The 14,695-nt window shown below is 49.6% G+C and overlaps 1 protein-coding gene across 4 annotated transcripts; it reads right to left on the minus strand.

Annotated features, from left to right (window-relative positions):
• Window positions 1–173: 173 nt before the first annotated feature.
• n4bp3 (NEDD4 binding protein 3) lies at window positions 174–13,738 on the minus strand. Of its 4 annotated transcripts, none has more exons than XM_029847135.1 (10): window positions 13,482–13,738; window positions 3,529–3,812; window positions 3,278–3,449; window positions 2,967–3,176; window positions 2,779–2,900; window positions 2,510–2,693; window positions 2,349–2,441; window positions 2,005–2,256; window positions 1,705–1,942; window positions 174–1,410 (listed from the first exon to the last, which is right to left on the minus strand). In XM_029847135.1, the coding sequence occupies exons 2-10, from the start codon at window positions 3,777–3,779 to the stop codon at window positions 1,031–1,033; spliced, it is 1,902 nt and encodes a 633-aa protein (XP_029702995.1). In that variant the 5' UTR covers window positions 3,780–3,812; window positions 13,482–13,738; the 3' UTR covers window positions 174–1,030. The 4 variants fall into 4 exon arrangements, with proteins under 4 accessions (XP_029702995.1, XP_011609048.2, XP_029702996.1 ...); XM_011610746.2 differs by having other exon boundaries at window positions 13,477–13,737; XM_029847136.1 differs by lacking the exon at window positions 13,482–13,738 and adding an exon at window positions 10,583–10,955.
• Between the last annotated feature and the right edge of the window lie 957 nt (window positions 13,739–14,695).

Genomic DNA, 14,695 nt, shown 5'->3' on the forward strand with positions numbered 1-14,695 from the left:
CCTGAACTTCCCTGTTATATTAAGCCTCAGTTTATGTAATAATTTAAATGCCGAGGTAAGGACCCGGTGAGTCAGCCGCGGCTGCATCGTGGTGTTTGTTTCCCAAGAAAAACAGGACTTCTGCCCGCTTCATTTGAAGGAAACGTCCTGATTGACACCAGCAGCACCAGCGCTTTCGTGACATTTAAAAGCTTTATTCCAAATCTGAAGGAAAGCTCATGGCTGTACAGTTTAATTCCAGTTAATAGACCAGTCACAGTGGTTCACGTGGAGCTGGTGTCATCCTACAGAGCTGAACCAAGGCATGCACTGGCGGCTGTGCAGGGGCAACAATCACACCAATAAGCAGAGCACAGTAATCTAGTAATCACTTTCACAGCAATCCATAGTTGTGGGGACACGCCCATGTAAGAGGAGGGTGCTGCAAAATACAATATACTACACAGAATTCATACAAAACACAGTATGTACACCTGTAGTGCAGGTCTGACAGGTCCAGTGGTCCTACAGGTCCCTTGATGGCTAACAGCTTTGTTCCTCCAGGTTTTTCCCATGATGCAGCGTTCTTCCATCCAACCTTCCGCAGAGCCAGCAGCTGCTCAGATGTTATCTGACACATAAAAATGCCCTTTGAAGGCTTCTGATTACAGACCAAGACTAACATGCACAGCCTCCGGGAAGGAGAACCATCAGAGTGTCAATCAGCGTGAGGGGGGTGAGGAGGAGGAGGATCGTCGTCAGTTTTAATCTTCAAAAAAGTGAAACGTGGGTGTGTGTGTGGACAGAGATCTTTGGAAACCTCCGTGTGTGATGAAAATCACTTCAGAATATTTAACGATTTCACTTGGATACAGATCTGGGATTCAGATTTTGACTGTATTAAAAGTTACGTGTTAAAAATAACATTCAGTTCCCTTTACTTCAGAAATTATTTACAGGTTCGGACTTTCTGGGCAGGAGGTGCTGTTGCCGTGGAAACCAACCACGCAACACCCGATGGAAATTTATTTGCGTGGCAAATAGGTCACATTCAAATTTCAGAGGACTCGATTCTCTCTATCCACGGCAGACCTGGCAAAGGTCTGTCCCCTTGTTCTTCGCTCCATCCCTCGCTCCTCAGCTCTGGCGCCTCCTCCTCCAGCGTCCCATTCCTGCTCCCTCCTGCTCCTGCGCCTCCTCCTCGCTCTCTGCCCGCCCTCAGCTGGTGCAGTTCCCTCTCCAGCGCTTCACTGCGGTGGTACATCTCCAAGTAGCTGGCCTGCAGCTCCTTCTGGTAGCGGATGACCTTCTCCTTCTCCGTCTGCCACGTCTGCCTCTCCTCGTCGAAGGCCATGGCCTGGGCCTCGCTCTGGCGCCGCTCCAGCAGGAGCTCCGCACGCAGGCGCTCCTCCGTGGAGCCCCCGCACCCTCCTGCAGAGGAAACATTCGCATGGCTTCAGCTGCAGGCCGACACAGCCGCAGGGTCGAGCGTAATGAAAGGCGCCGGGTGCTTTTGAAGGTGCAGACAACGCTGCTCCTGACCTGATTAGTCATAGGCTGGGTTTGGGTCAGAGCTCGTAATGTCAGAAATTACTCAGGCAACTTCCTGCTATGTGATAGGAAGCATAAGTGGGAGGCTTCCTTTCATATCCCTCTAGTTAGTGTTTGTGTTAGCTAACAATGAAGTGCTGATGTGCGTTGATATGAAACGATGCGAGAACTGACCTGCTGCTCCAGCTGATGGACTCTCCTCTGCAGCTTTCGCCTCCTCCTGGGCAGGCTGAGAGGAGGACAGGACCAGCTTCAGTGTGTCTATCTGGGCATCCCTGTCGCGCAGCTCCGCGCGCGTCTCCCTGAGCTGCGTCTTCAGTTGGAAGAGCTCACTCAGCTTCTGGGTCACCTCTGCCTGCGAGTCCCTCAGCTGCTGCTTCAGCAGCGAGATTTCCCCCGACTTTTGGCAAATCTGCAAAGGTGGAGATGTTTTACCGTTGTTCTCGTTGAGATTCTCCCTTTTTTTTCTTTTACCTTCCACTGCGTCTCCTCCAGAGTCGGACTGACTTGGTTGGACGAGGCTCCGCTCTCCTCGCCCCGCTCCCGTCTCAGCCTGTTGAGCTCCTCCTGCAGTCGGTTCTTCTCCTGCTGCGCCTTGAACAGCTGCAACTGCAGGCCGCGCTGTGACCGCTGGGCATGCTGGGAAACCTGGCGCAACTTGGCGGCGTACAGGCGCTTCAGCTCCTCCACCTCTTTCTCCCACAGACGCTGTTTCCCTTCGAACACCTGCAATGCGCACATCGGACCCGTGTCGGTGTGCGAAAAGGAACGAGGGTGGACGGAGAAAAGGTTGGCAAAGAGCAAACGCAGTGAGTCACCTGAGCGATAGCGCCCTCGCTCTCATCCAAGTTCCGTTTCATCTGTGAGAGCTCGTGTTCTTTCTCCACCAGGCGCTCTTCCAGATCGCGGACCTGGAACGAGATCGTGCGTAAGCCCACGAGGAACTTGTCCTTCTTCAATCCATCCCTCCGTTTCTCACCACATCCTCGACAGATATAGACGGCGTCCATTCATAAGGAGGCGGAGCCTCCCCTCCGTAGGGCGCCAGTCGGCTCAGGGCCGCCATGCTCCGGCACGAAATCTCCCCCAACGCCGTGCCCCCTGACCCTACAGCCTTGGGACTCATGGAGGAGCCGATGGTGTTGATGTGGCCCATGGAAGCACTGATGTGCAAGAACCAAAAATAATAATCAGCATTTAGGTTTTCTTTTAGAATTAATCTACCTATAGATCGCCTTCGCGTCTAACCTGATGTGGGCCACGTGTGGATGGACAGGCGGGCGATACGGTGGCAGGCTGCTCATGGAATTATGTCCAGAGTCTGACAGATTATCTTCCTCCTGGCTGAGACCTCGAGCTGAAGCGACTGCCTGCACCACAGGACGTGCACATTTTAATGACTGCGACACAGACAGAGCAACAAAGTGTCAGGCTACCTTGTTGCCGCTGGACGGTCCTCCTTGACGGGAGGGCGAGGGAGAGGAGGACGAGCTGGAGACAGCTTTGGCAGCGTGCGCGTAGGCTCGATGCAGCCCGTTAGACAGGCCGTGATCGGCGTCGTCAGATGTGGGAGAAGGGTAGAGGTTCTGCATGGAGCTGAAATTTTTGGGGGCAACGGGCTTGAAGGCTGAAGACCTAAAACCAGCCTGAAAAACCAGAACAGGAAGAAGGGGCGGTTTAGCGGGACAGCTTTTGAAAGGACAGAGAAGACAGACAAATCTAAGCGTGTCAACGCTGCTAACGTCACCTTTTCAGATTTGCCACTGCTCGGCAGCGAGTTCTTGGTTAGATCGACTTCGGCTCCGTCTTTGTTGTAGATCTTTGCGTACAGGTTGTCCTCCTTCCGCGTGCCGGCCGCGCTGACGCCAGAGGTGCCTTCGTTGTTGCTGTCACTGTTTGGGTTCAATTTGGGCTCTTTTCTGTTGGGACACAAAGCAGATCAACTGAGTACAACCAGGGTTGACAGAGGGAACCTTGATTTCCCACCGCGGCACCGACTTGGTGATGTTGAGGTAGTTGAGTAACTCGCGTTGGGTGAAGCCTTTCTTCAGGAGGCCGTTGGCTTGCTTGGGTCTCACCTGCGGCACCGCGCGGTTGGTTTTAGTCGGGGAGACGTCTGGCCTCTCCACCAGGCTGCCCACACTTCCCATGCCGCAGCGTGAGGAAAGAGGCGGAGCTCCAGAGAACGGGTTCCGGAATTTTTTGTTGTTTCCACGGCTCAGAGGGAGGGTCTGGACGGAGGTTGCCATTGGTTACTGCGGTCTGAGAGCAGGTGAGCTGGTCTGTGAGAAGTTTAGAGACCATTAGAAATGAGGCGAGAGCTAAAATCTGCTCAGGTGGATTGAAAATGTCTATTTTTTGGGTGGCAGCACTCTTGTCTCTGGTCAGGTGAATCACCACCAACTCCACCATCCAGAACCTCCACCTTTACGACCTCCTAGGACCTTTGGAGCGAGAGAATGAGCTGACAGACGTCTTATCATTAGCCTCAGCGGTGCAAAAGGCAAATCTTAACCTCCACAGAACCCCTCAGCGCTCATGATGTTCCCTCTCAGGGACACACAAACACACAGGAGCACGTCGGACAAGCACAAGACGTGTCCTCATTGTGGGATAAGAACACAACAACTGTGATAATATTTTGAACTGTCACCAAGCTCACCCGGCCGCTCTGACACCTGTTTTATCTGAGTTTCAGTCACTCTCTGCTGCGGATAAACCTCCCCTCCCTTCTCCTCCTCTCCTCAGACAACATCATTAAGATTACTATTGATTTCACCCTACTGACCCCTCTCTAGCTCCACAGACAGCCTCCAGCAGCCATAAAACCTTCCCGAGGCCATAAAACAAGCTGAGACACCCGCAGTTTTTGACTATAGACGCTGAGCAAATTCCCCTTTTGTGCGAAGAGAACTTATGTGACAAGTGCAGTTTAAAGTGCACATAATTCACATGAAATCCCAATTTAATGTCAATGATAAACACCCTTTGTTTCTTCTATTTTTACATGATCATGCTTTCATGGGGGGTTCCTCAACCAGAAATGTGATGATGCACAGCGTCGGTGTCTTTTTACACACAGAAAGTACAGAAACTTCATTTCAATAAAATGTGGATGGTCACAACCTTTTAAAAATGCATTGTTATTGTTTTCTGGACCGCTTTATCCCTTTCAGGGTCACAGGGAGGGTTTTAAGACATATGTTTGATATTCTATAACAACCTAAAAGACTAAATATAAAGACAGAGACAGAACCATAATGAAGGATATAGATTATTAAAAGATGATTATAATCAAACATAAGTGCGGCTGAATGGGAAGCTAAACAGAAGAAACCCACAAACTCCTCCGCTTTCTAAAACAATCCGCATTCATCGAGCACTTCACATCGCTGCTCCGCAGTTGCAGCAATTGTGCAGACGGCTAAAATAGAGCGTGAGAAGGCAACTGCAGCCCACTTCCACTCAGGGCCCTCCGCCAGGCTGGGATCAAGCAGGTCAAACCTCCTCATGTTCATATATGAGGCGCCAGTTCCCTGATTAAGCTGTTAGGATGACATCAAAGACCAAATACTCAGCAATAACGCAGCACATTAGATGAATTGGGTAGTTCTAATGTATGTTTTGTACTTTCCTGGAGTCGTCCAAGAGGATTTTCCTCAGTCAGACAAGGACACGATGGACACGAGTCGGTCACAGAATGTTCCACAATAATAATAAATCACGGGTGGGTCAAGTGTAATGGACACTTGCCAAGGTCTGACACAGTATTTTTAGTCCTGGTATTTTACTCCATTTGTATCTCGCGTCTGTCAGAAGCACATGAGGCCGATCGATGCCTGATGGGAAGCTGGGAGGGGTGAGGAAGGGTGAGGCAAATCGTCCAGGGCAGTCGGGTAAAAAACAAAATGCTTTTAGGCCGCAGCAACAAATCTGCGGGGACTGAATTAACCTTGCATCTCGCTGTTCTCCATAATTGCCTCCTGTTTTACGGGCACAAGAAAACCAGGAGACACGCAAAGATTTATGGGCCAGGCTCTGACGGAGCAAAGGGGCCCCTGAAACGCAACACTCCCTCTTAAATCTCACACGCAGATAGATCAAAGTGGCGCTTCCTACTGCCCCGGACGGTTACCGCCTAATTGAAAGCTGCAGTGCTCTTGTTTAACATGTCTTTCAAAGCTCTGGCAAGTTTTTAGGAAGCCTGGAAAACTGTGATGCCTCCATCTGGGGAAAAAAAGCAGGCAGAAACCTGTATCTGTGTCATCATGGTCAACATCAGATCACATAAATATACAATGATTAAATAGATGTCTCATTAGGAAAGTGAAGATTTTGAGCCACAACGGTGCATGCAGCCTTTGAGGAGCGTCAGTGATGCTTAAGTGCTGTCATCCGCTCCTCTGTGGGGAAACAAAGCTTTTGATGGAAGGTTTGATGGGGAACATGGACGGAGGCGCACACGCAGCCGGGGAGGACGACCTGGAAGCCAAATTCCACAGGCGGTTCGCAGTCACGCAAGCTGGGGCTCGTCCGCTTTTCGTTGCACTAAATATTCCCTTTCGCAGACGCAGGACACTCGACACAACCCCCCCAAAATAAGAAAAGCAAGCGCCGCATCCTCCCCACTCGTCCCTCTGCGATCTCTCCACTGCGATATCTCTCCTCTCATGATGAAAGTTTGTTTATATTTGTGGGGTAACTTTGCAGGTTACATCTCAAACTCCCACGCAGCGCTCACACTGTGAGATTATATAAGCGCTATCAAAGCTGCCCTGGCTAGTTTTCACAGCTGTTCGCTGTGCACAGCACCACAGAGTGATCAGCAATCCAGCCACTGGCCTTTAAAAATCCATTTCAGATGGAACTAAATTGTTATAGTCGACTCCTACTCTTGATGGTTCTCCTTATGGGAGAAACAAAGTCGTGACTGGATGTTTTGGAGGCTTCATCTGCATGTGAAAAGTAAAAAATAAAACAAATGTTATGCAGTAAAAGTTGCAATAGAACTCAGGAGGAATGTCCCGCCTACACTACAAGCTAATATTCTGATTGCCATAATTAGGGCATTACTGTGATATCAGTGGCTTTAATTAACACCGCGCGCACATCTGTAATGCTGGATCCCCCCAAAATACTGCTGCCTAATTTAAATTTGTATACTAACATCCCAACCTTGGCATCCAGTGTCGTTTCCTGACAAAAAGTGTGACAAATATGCAGACAGAATCCCCAAATCTACCACGGCAAATGCAGAATCATCATTTTCAGCCGCAGCTCCAGCAAGGACGAAACTCTCCAACATGTAAAACAAGAGCGCACTGACCAAAGTCTCGCATGTCGTGAGCATGACTGCGAGACAGAGGGGTGCTTAGCTGCAGCCTATTTATTGTTGGCAGGGCATTCATTATGGATGGGGGGGGGGGGAAGCATGAAGACAGACCCTGTTCCTGTTCACAGTCCTTGAGGCCATTCAGAGGAGCCAGCATGAAGTGGGTTCATGAAACATTTCTTCATCCGTCTATGAAGGCAGCGTGTGTCATTATGCACCGCCATAAATCTGCGGGAAGTCCGACAAAACCTTGTGCGACACACGGAAACATTCATGGCCGACTGCCCAGAGTGATTCCCAGACAGAACTTTGTATGAAAGGCTCACTTCAAGACAAGAACGGCGTCTCCGTGACCTAAATCGCTGGCACTTAGACGCGCTGGTGTCAAAGCTGAAGGTCCAGAACACTGGCTTCATTGATGGCGAACACATTACAGAGGTCAAGAGGTCATATGTGGTCACGGCGGCGCACCATTGAGTGCTGAGGCGGGTCAGAGCATACACGCCGGCAGCCCTGGACTCACCCTGGTCCACTTACTGACTGGTTTTCCTCATCCACTACGCCAGATTTTAATTACCAGTACCGCCACTGGGTTCATCTGCATCGACGCGTTAAAGTCAATGATCGGAATCTGACCGATCGTCCCCACACGCTGTCACGTGTGTGCGCGTGAGCGCTGAAGAGAGCCGGTCAGAATAGAAGATGGCGGGCCACGCTGATGTTTGCCCTTCGCTCGTCTTACATACAAGGGTCGTTATCGCCATGGAGATTCCACTGATAGAGCCTAAAATCCACACAGTGCTGTGAAAGGGAACGCAGCCGCTTCCTCAACAGCATCTCATTGTGTACTGGTACCAGCAACACTTGCTTGAGCCAGCCAGTAAGGTGCTTTATATTCATATCTTCATGGAGATATTGACACTGGCGTTACGCAAAACACGCTGTTTCAACTTTTGCTGGAATAAATCTCATGTGCACCTGATTTTAAGCATTTTCCATTTTAAGGAGAACATGGATTCTCCCCACGCCATCGGCTGTACGCCACAGCGCCAAAAAACACCTCCCTCGCCTCATTTCAGAGGAATTTGCGAGAAAGCAAACACAAAAGGAACGGCCGGCTATTTATTTCCTTGACTTTTGGATCCAGCTCCAGCTCCCTGTTTGGTTTCTGTCCACGGGAGGAGCCTGCTCAGTGTTTGCCAACGGCTGCTATCAGTAAAGGGGGAGAGAGAGAGATGAAACTCGCATTCCTCACATTTCTCACTGGGCAATTATTAATGTGCCTCCGCAAAACTGGCACGGCACCGATTCGCCTGGCGTGGATCACCTGTAGATGGTAATAATCATGATAATCCGCGGTGTCGATGATCCCGTCTGGAGCGAGGTTCCCATGAGAGCTGCCTTGGTAACATCAGACGTCAAATGACTGATAATTCCAGCACATAACCCGAGCGCAGGAGGCCGGTATCGTGTCAAATTGAGCCCATAAAGACAAGGAAACAGGAGCTGGAGGCTTATTAAAGTCATCAGAGCAGGGACTCACTTTCTCCCCTGTCTCTGTGGCCTCTTTGTCCCAGGAGAGTCGCCTTTCTGTGATTACAGCGAGGAAGAGGTTCCCAGAGAGGTGGCTCCTCCTCCCGGTTCTGCAGCATCCACCTTCCAGTCAGATATATGTCTAATTTACCAGGGATAAAAATGGGTGTCCATGTTATGTGGTTGAGGGCTTTGGGCTGTGGAGGGCGTAGACACCGATGCTGACACACGCTGATCCCGACGTGCACAGTCAGCACTTGTTGCTTGTGTTGTTTCCCTGTAAATAAAGTCACTGTTTCCTGTTTGTGGGCGCTGAGCACGGTGGGAACTACAGGCTGTCGCAAAGAACCAGCAGAGTTTCACCTTGTGCGTCTGCTGAGCCTCAGCGGGGAGGAAGACCAGAACAAAGGCAGTCCAGTAAAAACTTATTAGCCAGCATAGCCACGGATCGCCCCCGGGGCAAATTCCACAGACGCAATTATGTTACAGCATCCAACCAGTGATTATCAGGATAACAAAAACACTCTCCTAACGAAAGGACCGTTATTGAGGAACCCAAGATCCTGAAAATTCAACATATTGTTCTTTAAGCACCCTGTGGTTCCATTATTGGACGCTCAGGGGTGAATTATCATATTTGTTCTGCCCTGCGAGCTGCCTGGTGGGACGTCCCTCACCCCAGGGGAAAGGTTCAGCAGTAGTTATCTGGTTCCCAGTGCCGACCTGAAGGTGAGGAGAGGGGATGACGACCCAAATCGGCTCATTTACCTGCGAGTGCCGTCACACGGAGCTTCTCCTCATCATCACACGCTCGTTCTGATCTGTGCACTGGACTTCCTGTTGGCGATGTCAGTTGGTTGGAAGCTGCCCGCTGACCTGCAGGACGCAGCAGGATGTCTTCGAAATGATCAAAACAGAGGACCAAACTGATCGTCATCCACGCATGGGGGCGGAGTCAACACACACCGCAGATGTTGAGACTCCGGTACTTTCCCCGCTCGGCTTTTCTCCCCTACCTCACCTGCTCGCCTCTTTGTGCGCCGCGAGGCCGAGTGTGGTTGGACCCGTTCTCCCGGTTCTAGGAACAAAAGCTGTGAGTCAGCTTTGTGGCGGTCAATCCGGACCCCGCGCTAACAGTCAACTGACAGTTGACGAGACAAAGACCAGGGATGGGAGTTGGGCCGGGACGAAGCTGGAGAACATTTTAAGAACACGCGGGGGTGGTCTCTTTTGCGTGGACCGACTGGACAATAGCCTGAGTGTGACCCTCCCTTCCTGAGGTGGGGTTACTGGACCCTGTATTGAATGACATAACTGGAGACATCTGGTGAGGAAGAAAAGAGAGGACATTGTTCTCCTGTCCTTAACCAGAGCAGAGCCACTTCTTGTCTTCCTTCCTCAACACGGGACGTAGGACGCCGCAGACGTGGACAGGAGGCATCCAGGCCTCTTACGTCGGGGTTTAGGAAGCACAACAGGAATCTCAGCTAATAAAGCGCCAACCAGGGATGCACAAGGTAGAGCCTGGCACGCTATCAAAGGCATTCCACAGCGGAATGTAATGCTTCACGGTGCTCTCTGGCCAGCAAACTGGTCTGGAAGACTCACAGCTAAAATACAGAAGGGGGGCTGGGGGGGCAAATACCCCATTGAAGGCTGACAGCCTGGTCCGCTGCTCCAGCAGGTGTTGCTGCACCTCTGTCATGAATGCAAAGCCTCCCAGAGACGTCTCAACTCCAACAAGAGGACTCTGGGAACCCAGGGGGGTTCTGTAGAGGATCAAACATGGAGCTAAAATATTGAAGAAGAGGCAACAGTTGAGAGTTAATTCAACCTGTCTGAACAAAGAGACTAGACGGCCGTGCGGGGAAGACCAATTTCCTCTGCGTAATGTCTTTAGGAGAGAGACAGTCGAGGAAAGAGCACTTCAGGGAAATGATGGACTGTAGGTCACCTGGCTGGACTTGGCATGTCTATCTGGAGGTTGTTCTTTAAAAAGATACTTCACAGTCGTGTATATGAGCGCAGAAGCAGGGATCAGACATTAAACAAACAAAACTGAGGAATACTGACGGTTAATCCAGGCGGAACAAAAACCGCCGTCAGTGAAAAAAGCTGGATTAAAATAACTGAGAGGAGCTTGACGTGGACACAGAGACGTGGACACAGAGAGCAGCTGGATTTTACCTGAGAGTGGACAGATTCACGCAGGGACGTCATGTGAGGCTGTGGTTTGATGTTTGACTTTTTTTTAGGACATTTACTGGCATTCACTTCCTCCTGATGCCGACGTGAAGGTCGTCTTTGGTGCAGGACCCATTAAGCTGGTCTAAAATGTCAAATTAGTTATTAAAATCCACCTTTCCTGCTGGCGGGGACAACGTGAGACACGTGTTAGTCACGTTGGCTCACCGCAACCTTTAGATCTGCCACATCGATTTTATATAAAAGCAGAATAGCACGTGTTGGCCAGCTGAACCGTAGCTGCAGCGGCGCCGCTGCTCCACAATCAGATCAGCGCCAACAACAACGGCCACTTACCCAACATGGTTTCGACTCGTGTGTCCTAACGTCGCTACAGCCCCCACCCCCCCCCCCCCCCCGATTCAAGAGAGGCAGGAGGCAAAGGTCAAGTGTTCCGCAAATAATTCAGCTCAATAGACAGAATATCTGCACTCGTCAGACGGGAGGTGGGAGCGCTAGCAACACGAGGAAACGATGGCTGAGTCATGCAGAGTAAACACATCAGACCTATGAAGAAATGTTCTACACACACACACACACACACACACACACGCACGCACGCACGCACGCACACATGCACGGGGACTTGGTGATATTTAGAGACAATGGTGACCGCATGGGGCCTGTCCAGCAGCTTAGGTTCCCAGACCCCCCCCCACAGAAGGTCAACCAGCCCCACTTGTCCCGGGAGGATGCGGCTATTGTTGAGCGGTCGGGTGGCAAACCCACGCGGCCAGGAAGAGCGCAGGAGGCGGCGGAAGCAGCGGAATTTATGATTGAATAACAGACGTGTGACCACTCTGCTTGACTGACAGGAACGAGCGCGTCCTGCCAAATCCACCCATGCATGTTTGCACTTTTACATCGGCGGGCTGCGATGTTCTTTTTTTCCCCCGCTCGGTGTTCCTCTGACTCTGACAGATGACGAGGCCGCTCCTGGAGGAGGACGGAGGATTTGGGAGCACGAGGAGAGCCCGGTCGATACCTTCAGAAGGTGTTGTGAGGAGCGGAAGAGTTTGACCCTTAGAACACGCAGAGGTTAACCAACAGTCGGTTTCAGGCTCAGAATAAAGCAAGTGGGTATAGAACCAGGAAAAAGTTTGAAGATCAATCTTCATCGGTAAAGATCTGCTGTCACGCTGCGCTAATGATTAACCCGGGGAAATTCTTTGGTAAAATAACTCAGTTGAAGGATGGAAGCTACGACTCGGAACAGCTCATAACTGAGGTCTAATCTGAACCGCTGATAAACCACAACGGCGCTGCCTGTTTGTGTGCACGGGGGAGAGAACTGGTTAAAAATAGAGGAGGAATTTAGTGTGATACCTTTAAGATAGGCTGGGGTTCAAAAGGTCAAAGATGAGGGACAGCAGATGAGCGCAGGATTCTCTGGTCTCTGAGACGGCAGAGAGCCCTCAGAATAGGAAGAAGGGGTGACAAAGAGTTTCTAGAAAGGTTGATTAGTCTGCGATTAAGCGACTGGTCTGGGGGGAACTAGCCGAGCCGTGACGACTCTGCCCTTTGTGCTGGACCCCCCGTCGGGGTCTGAACTTGCCGAGCGATAAAGGAGGATTTAAAGCCGCAGTGAGTTGGTGACATCTGCCTTCATGTTTGGCAAATGGTCAGGAAACTTCTGACCATTCAGCACAATCTGTGTGTTTCATCAGCTGCTGGTGCCCTTGGGGAACACACACACACACACACACACACACACACACACACACACACACACACACACACACACACACACACTAGGGAGTGTCAACCAGCTGAAGACGTCATCTCAGCTGTTTAGATGTTTCTGCCAACAGCAAACAGAAAACGTCTTCAGAGTTAAGCAGCAATAAAAACATGGTCATTGTCATCAGCTATCACTGAACTGCATTTGACAACATTTTCGACCGGCAGGAAAACAACGCAAAACAGAAAACAACAACAACAGCAGCAGAAAATGGATCCACCTGTCCGGAGCAGCTCTCGCTGACCCATCTAGACCACGGAAACCGACTGAACTGTCTGGTTTGTTTGGCTCTTCGGGGCCTCACGGCTCAGCCCCACTCTGTCATGAAGTGTCAGGATGTGGGAGAAAACACACTTTTCTGCAGCGTCTTTAACCCTAAACAACACTTAAGCCGTCTCTGCCACTGTTAGCGCTCGTCCATCCAACCGGCACTTTGTCGCCCCTCGTTCTGACCTCGCCAGATCCTCCTGAAACGCGGGACTTAATTAGAGGAACGCCATCTCCGACAGCACCTCGCACATCTATTGTCCATCCATTGTGGTGCGCTCCTTCACGTGCGTCAGCGGGCACCCATAACCACGGCCCTCAAAAGCCTCTCCCTGTGACGCTCCATGAGTCCCCGGGTCAGGGGTCAGCCGTGGCCTCTGGTCTCCACGACAACAGCCTGGCAGTCCCCAGAATTTTCCACCCAACCACCCACATACACACATAAACTCAAGGAAGCAGCTTTTGTCTACACACTCTTGTGCATCAATAGAAAGTCCGGAGGTTGAGATCCAATCCAAACATTTACACCCAAACCGGTCAAACACTCTTTGGTGATCTACAGTCCTGCGGACCACCGCGGCTGCACAGTAACAGGGAATAAATGACAGAAAATGCACACTCACACCAGGAAAAGTCCCTGAAAGGACGAAGCCTTGACTTTATGGTGACATAAACTGGGTGACTCAGTTAAAAAGACCCCTTTTATTTTCTTCAGGTGTGGTCTGCAGAGGGCTTTTTTCTTTCTTCCAGCATCGATCACAGCAGATCGGACACGGAGCGCGTACGTGCACAGGTGGTCTAAAGAAGAGAGAAACAACAACTAGCTCACCGTACTCCGCATGCAGAACATCTCTTGGACTGGTTCGGTTCTGATCTGCAGGTGCACGTAGTTTTTTTTTTTTTTTCTTTTTTCCAATATTTCATGTGAGTTTATCCGCGGGATGTTTTCCGGGACTCCGTCAGAGAGAACACTGCGACACTGGCTCTCTTTCTTTTCCCTCTCGGAGGTTTGAACAGCCGAGAGCAGAGTGGGTAGAGGTGGGAGAGGGAGGGCAACATGTGCCTGGTCTGGGGAACCACGCTGAAGTGGGGGGAAGTGAAACGACGCCATCTAGCGGAGGGATAAAGGCGCCACAAAAACGTCCGTCCTCAATGGTACACCCCCCCATCCCCCATCCCCCCCGACCCAGAAACAAGGATAAAAAACCTATCATTTAAATATTGATGATGATTTTAGTGAAAGCGCAAGACAGGTATCGGTGCAACTTGAGGATTGTTGTGTGGAAATTTGAGCCTTTCATCTAGACATCTAGTGGCCATAAATTTTAATTATTATGCATCAGTATTTTTCTATTCTTTCTATATTCTGTATTTCTGTATTTTTTCAACCCACGAATACTGCAGGATCTAAGGATATACTAAGTTCTACATTTTCAGCCGACAGGTGCTAAACCAGCGCGTTTTACTCATCTTCTTATCTTTCGCGTTTTTAGCATGATTTAAATACTACTTCGTTAAAAATTATTTAACAGCTGAAATTAAAAAACCGGCACTTAATTTCAGAGGAAATTTCACATTTAAAAATGAGGACACAAGTGATTATTAAGTTTACTTATTTAATAACTTTTTGAGAACGTTTCTCATCCAACAACATGTTTTAAGCTGTCAGCAACGACGTTTATTTTAATCACATTTTTACACTTTTTATTAATTTTTTTTTTTACATTTTTACGAAGTTTAATCTTAAAACCAGCAGAGGGCGACATATTTCAACACACAGCGCGACCATTTAACTAAATATACTGTAACTGCAATTAAAGCTAACGGCATTATTTTAACATTTTGTATGAAAGCTCACTAATACAACTAAAAACGATTATTTATTATTTAGTGATAAACATTCATGTCAATTCCTAGTATGGTGGCTTGTAATTGTTTTTTCGGGTGTTCCAAATAGTTGAATACAATTTAAATTAACTCGACAGGTTTGAATGTCGTCTGTGTCCCTAAAATTCTCTAATTCGGACTTTCAGCTAATCACTGTTGTC

The sequence above is a fragment of the Takifugu rubripes genome, chromosome 14 (assembly GCF_901000725.2).
Source record: "Takifugu rubripes chromosome 14, fTakRub1.2, whole genome shotgun sequence".
Taxonomy (NCBI): domain Eukaryota; kingdom Metazoa; phylum Chordata; class Actinopteri; order Tetraodontiformes; family Tetraodontidae; genus Takifugu; species Takifugu rubripes.

What these genes read in the sequence shown, in the direction of transcription:
- n4bp3 (XM_029847135.1), bottom strand. Translation starts at nt 3,779, where the DNA reads ATGGCAACCTCCGTCCAGACCCTCCCTCTGAGCCGTGGAAACAACAAA. An exon ending in CTATATCTGTCGAGGATGTG is followed by an intron (nt 2,442 to 2,509) that starts GTGAGAAACGGA and finishes ATCTCGTTCCAG; the next exon opens with GTCCGCGATCTGGAAGAGCG. An exon ending in TGGAGGAGACGCAGTGGAAG is followed by an intron (nt 1,943 to 2,004) that starts GTAAAAGAAAAA and finishes CCACCTTTGCAG; the next exon opens with ATTTGCCAAAAGTCGGGGGA.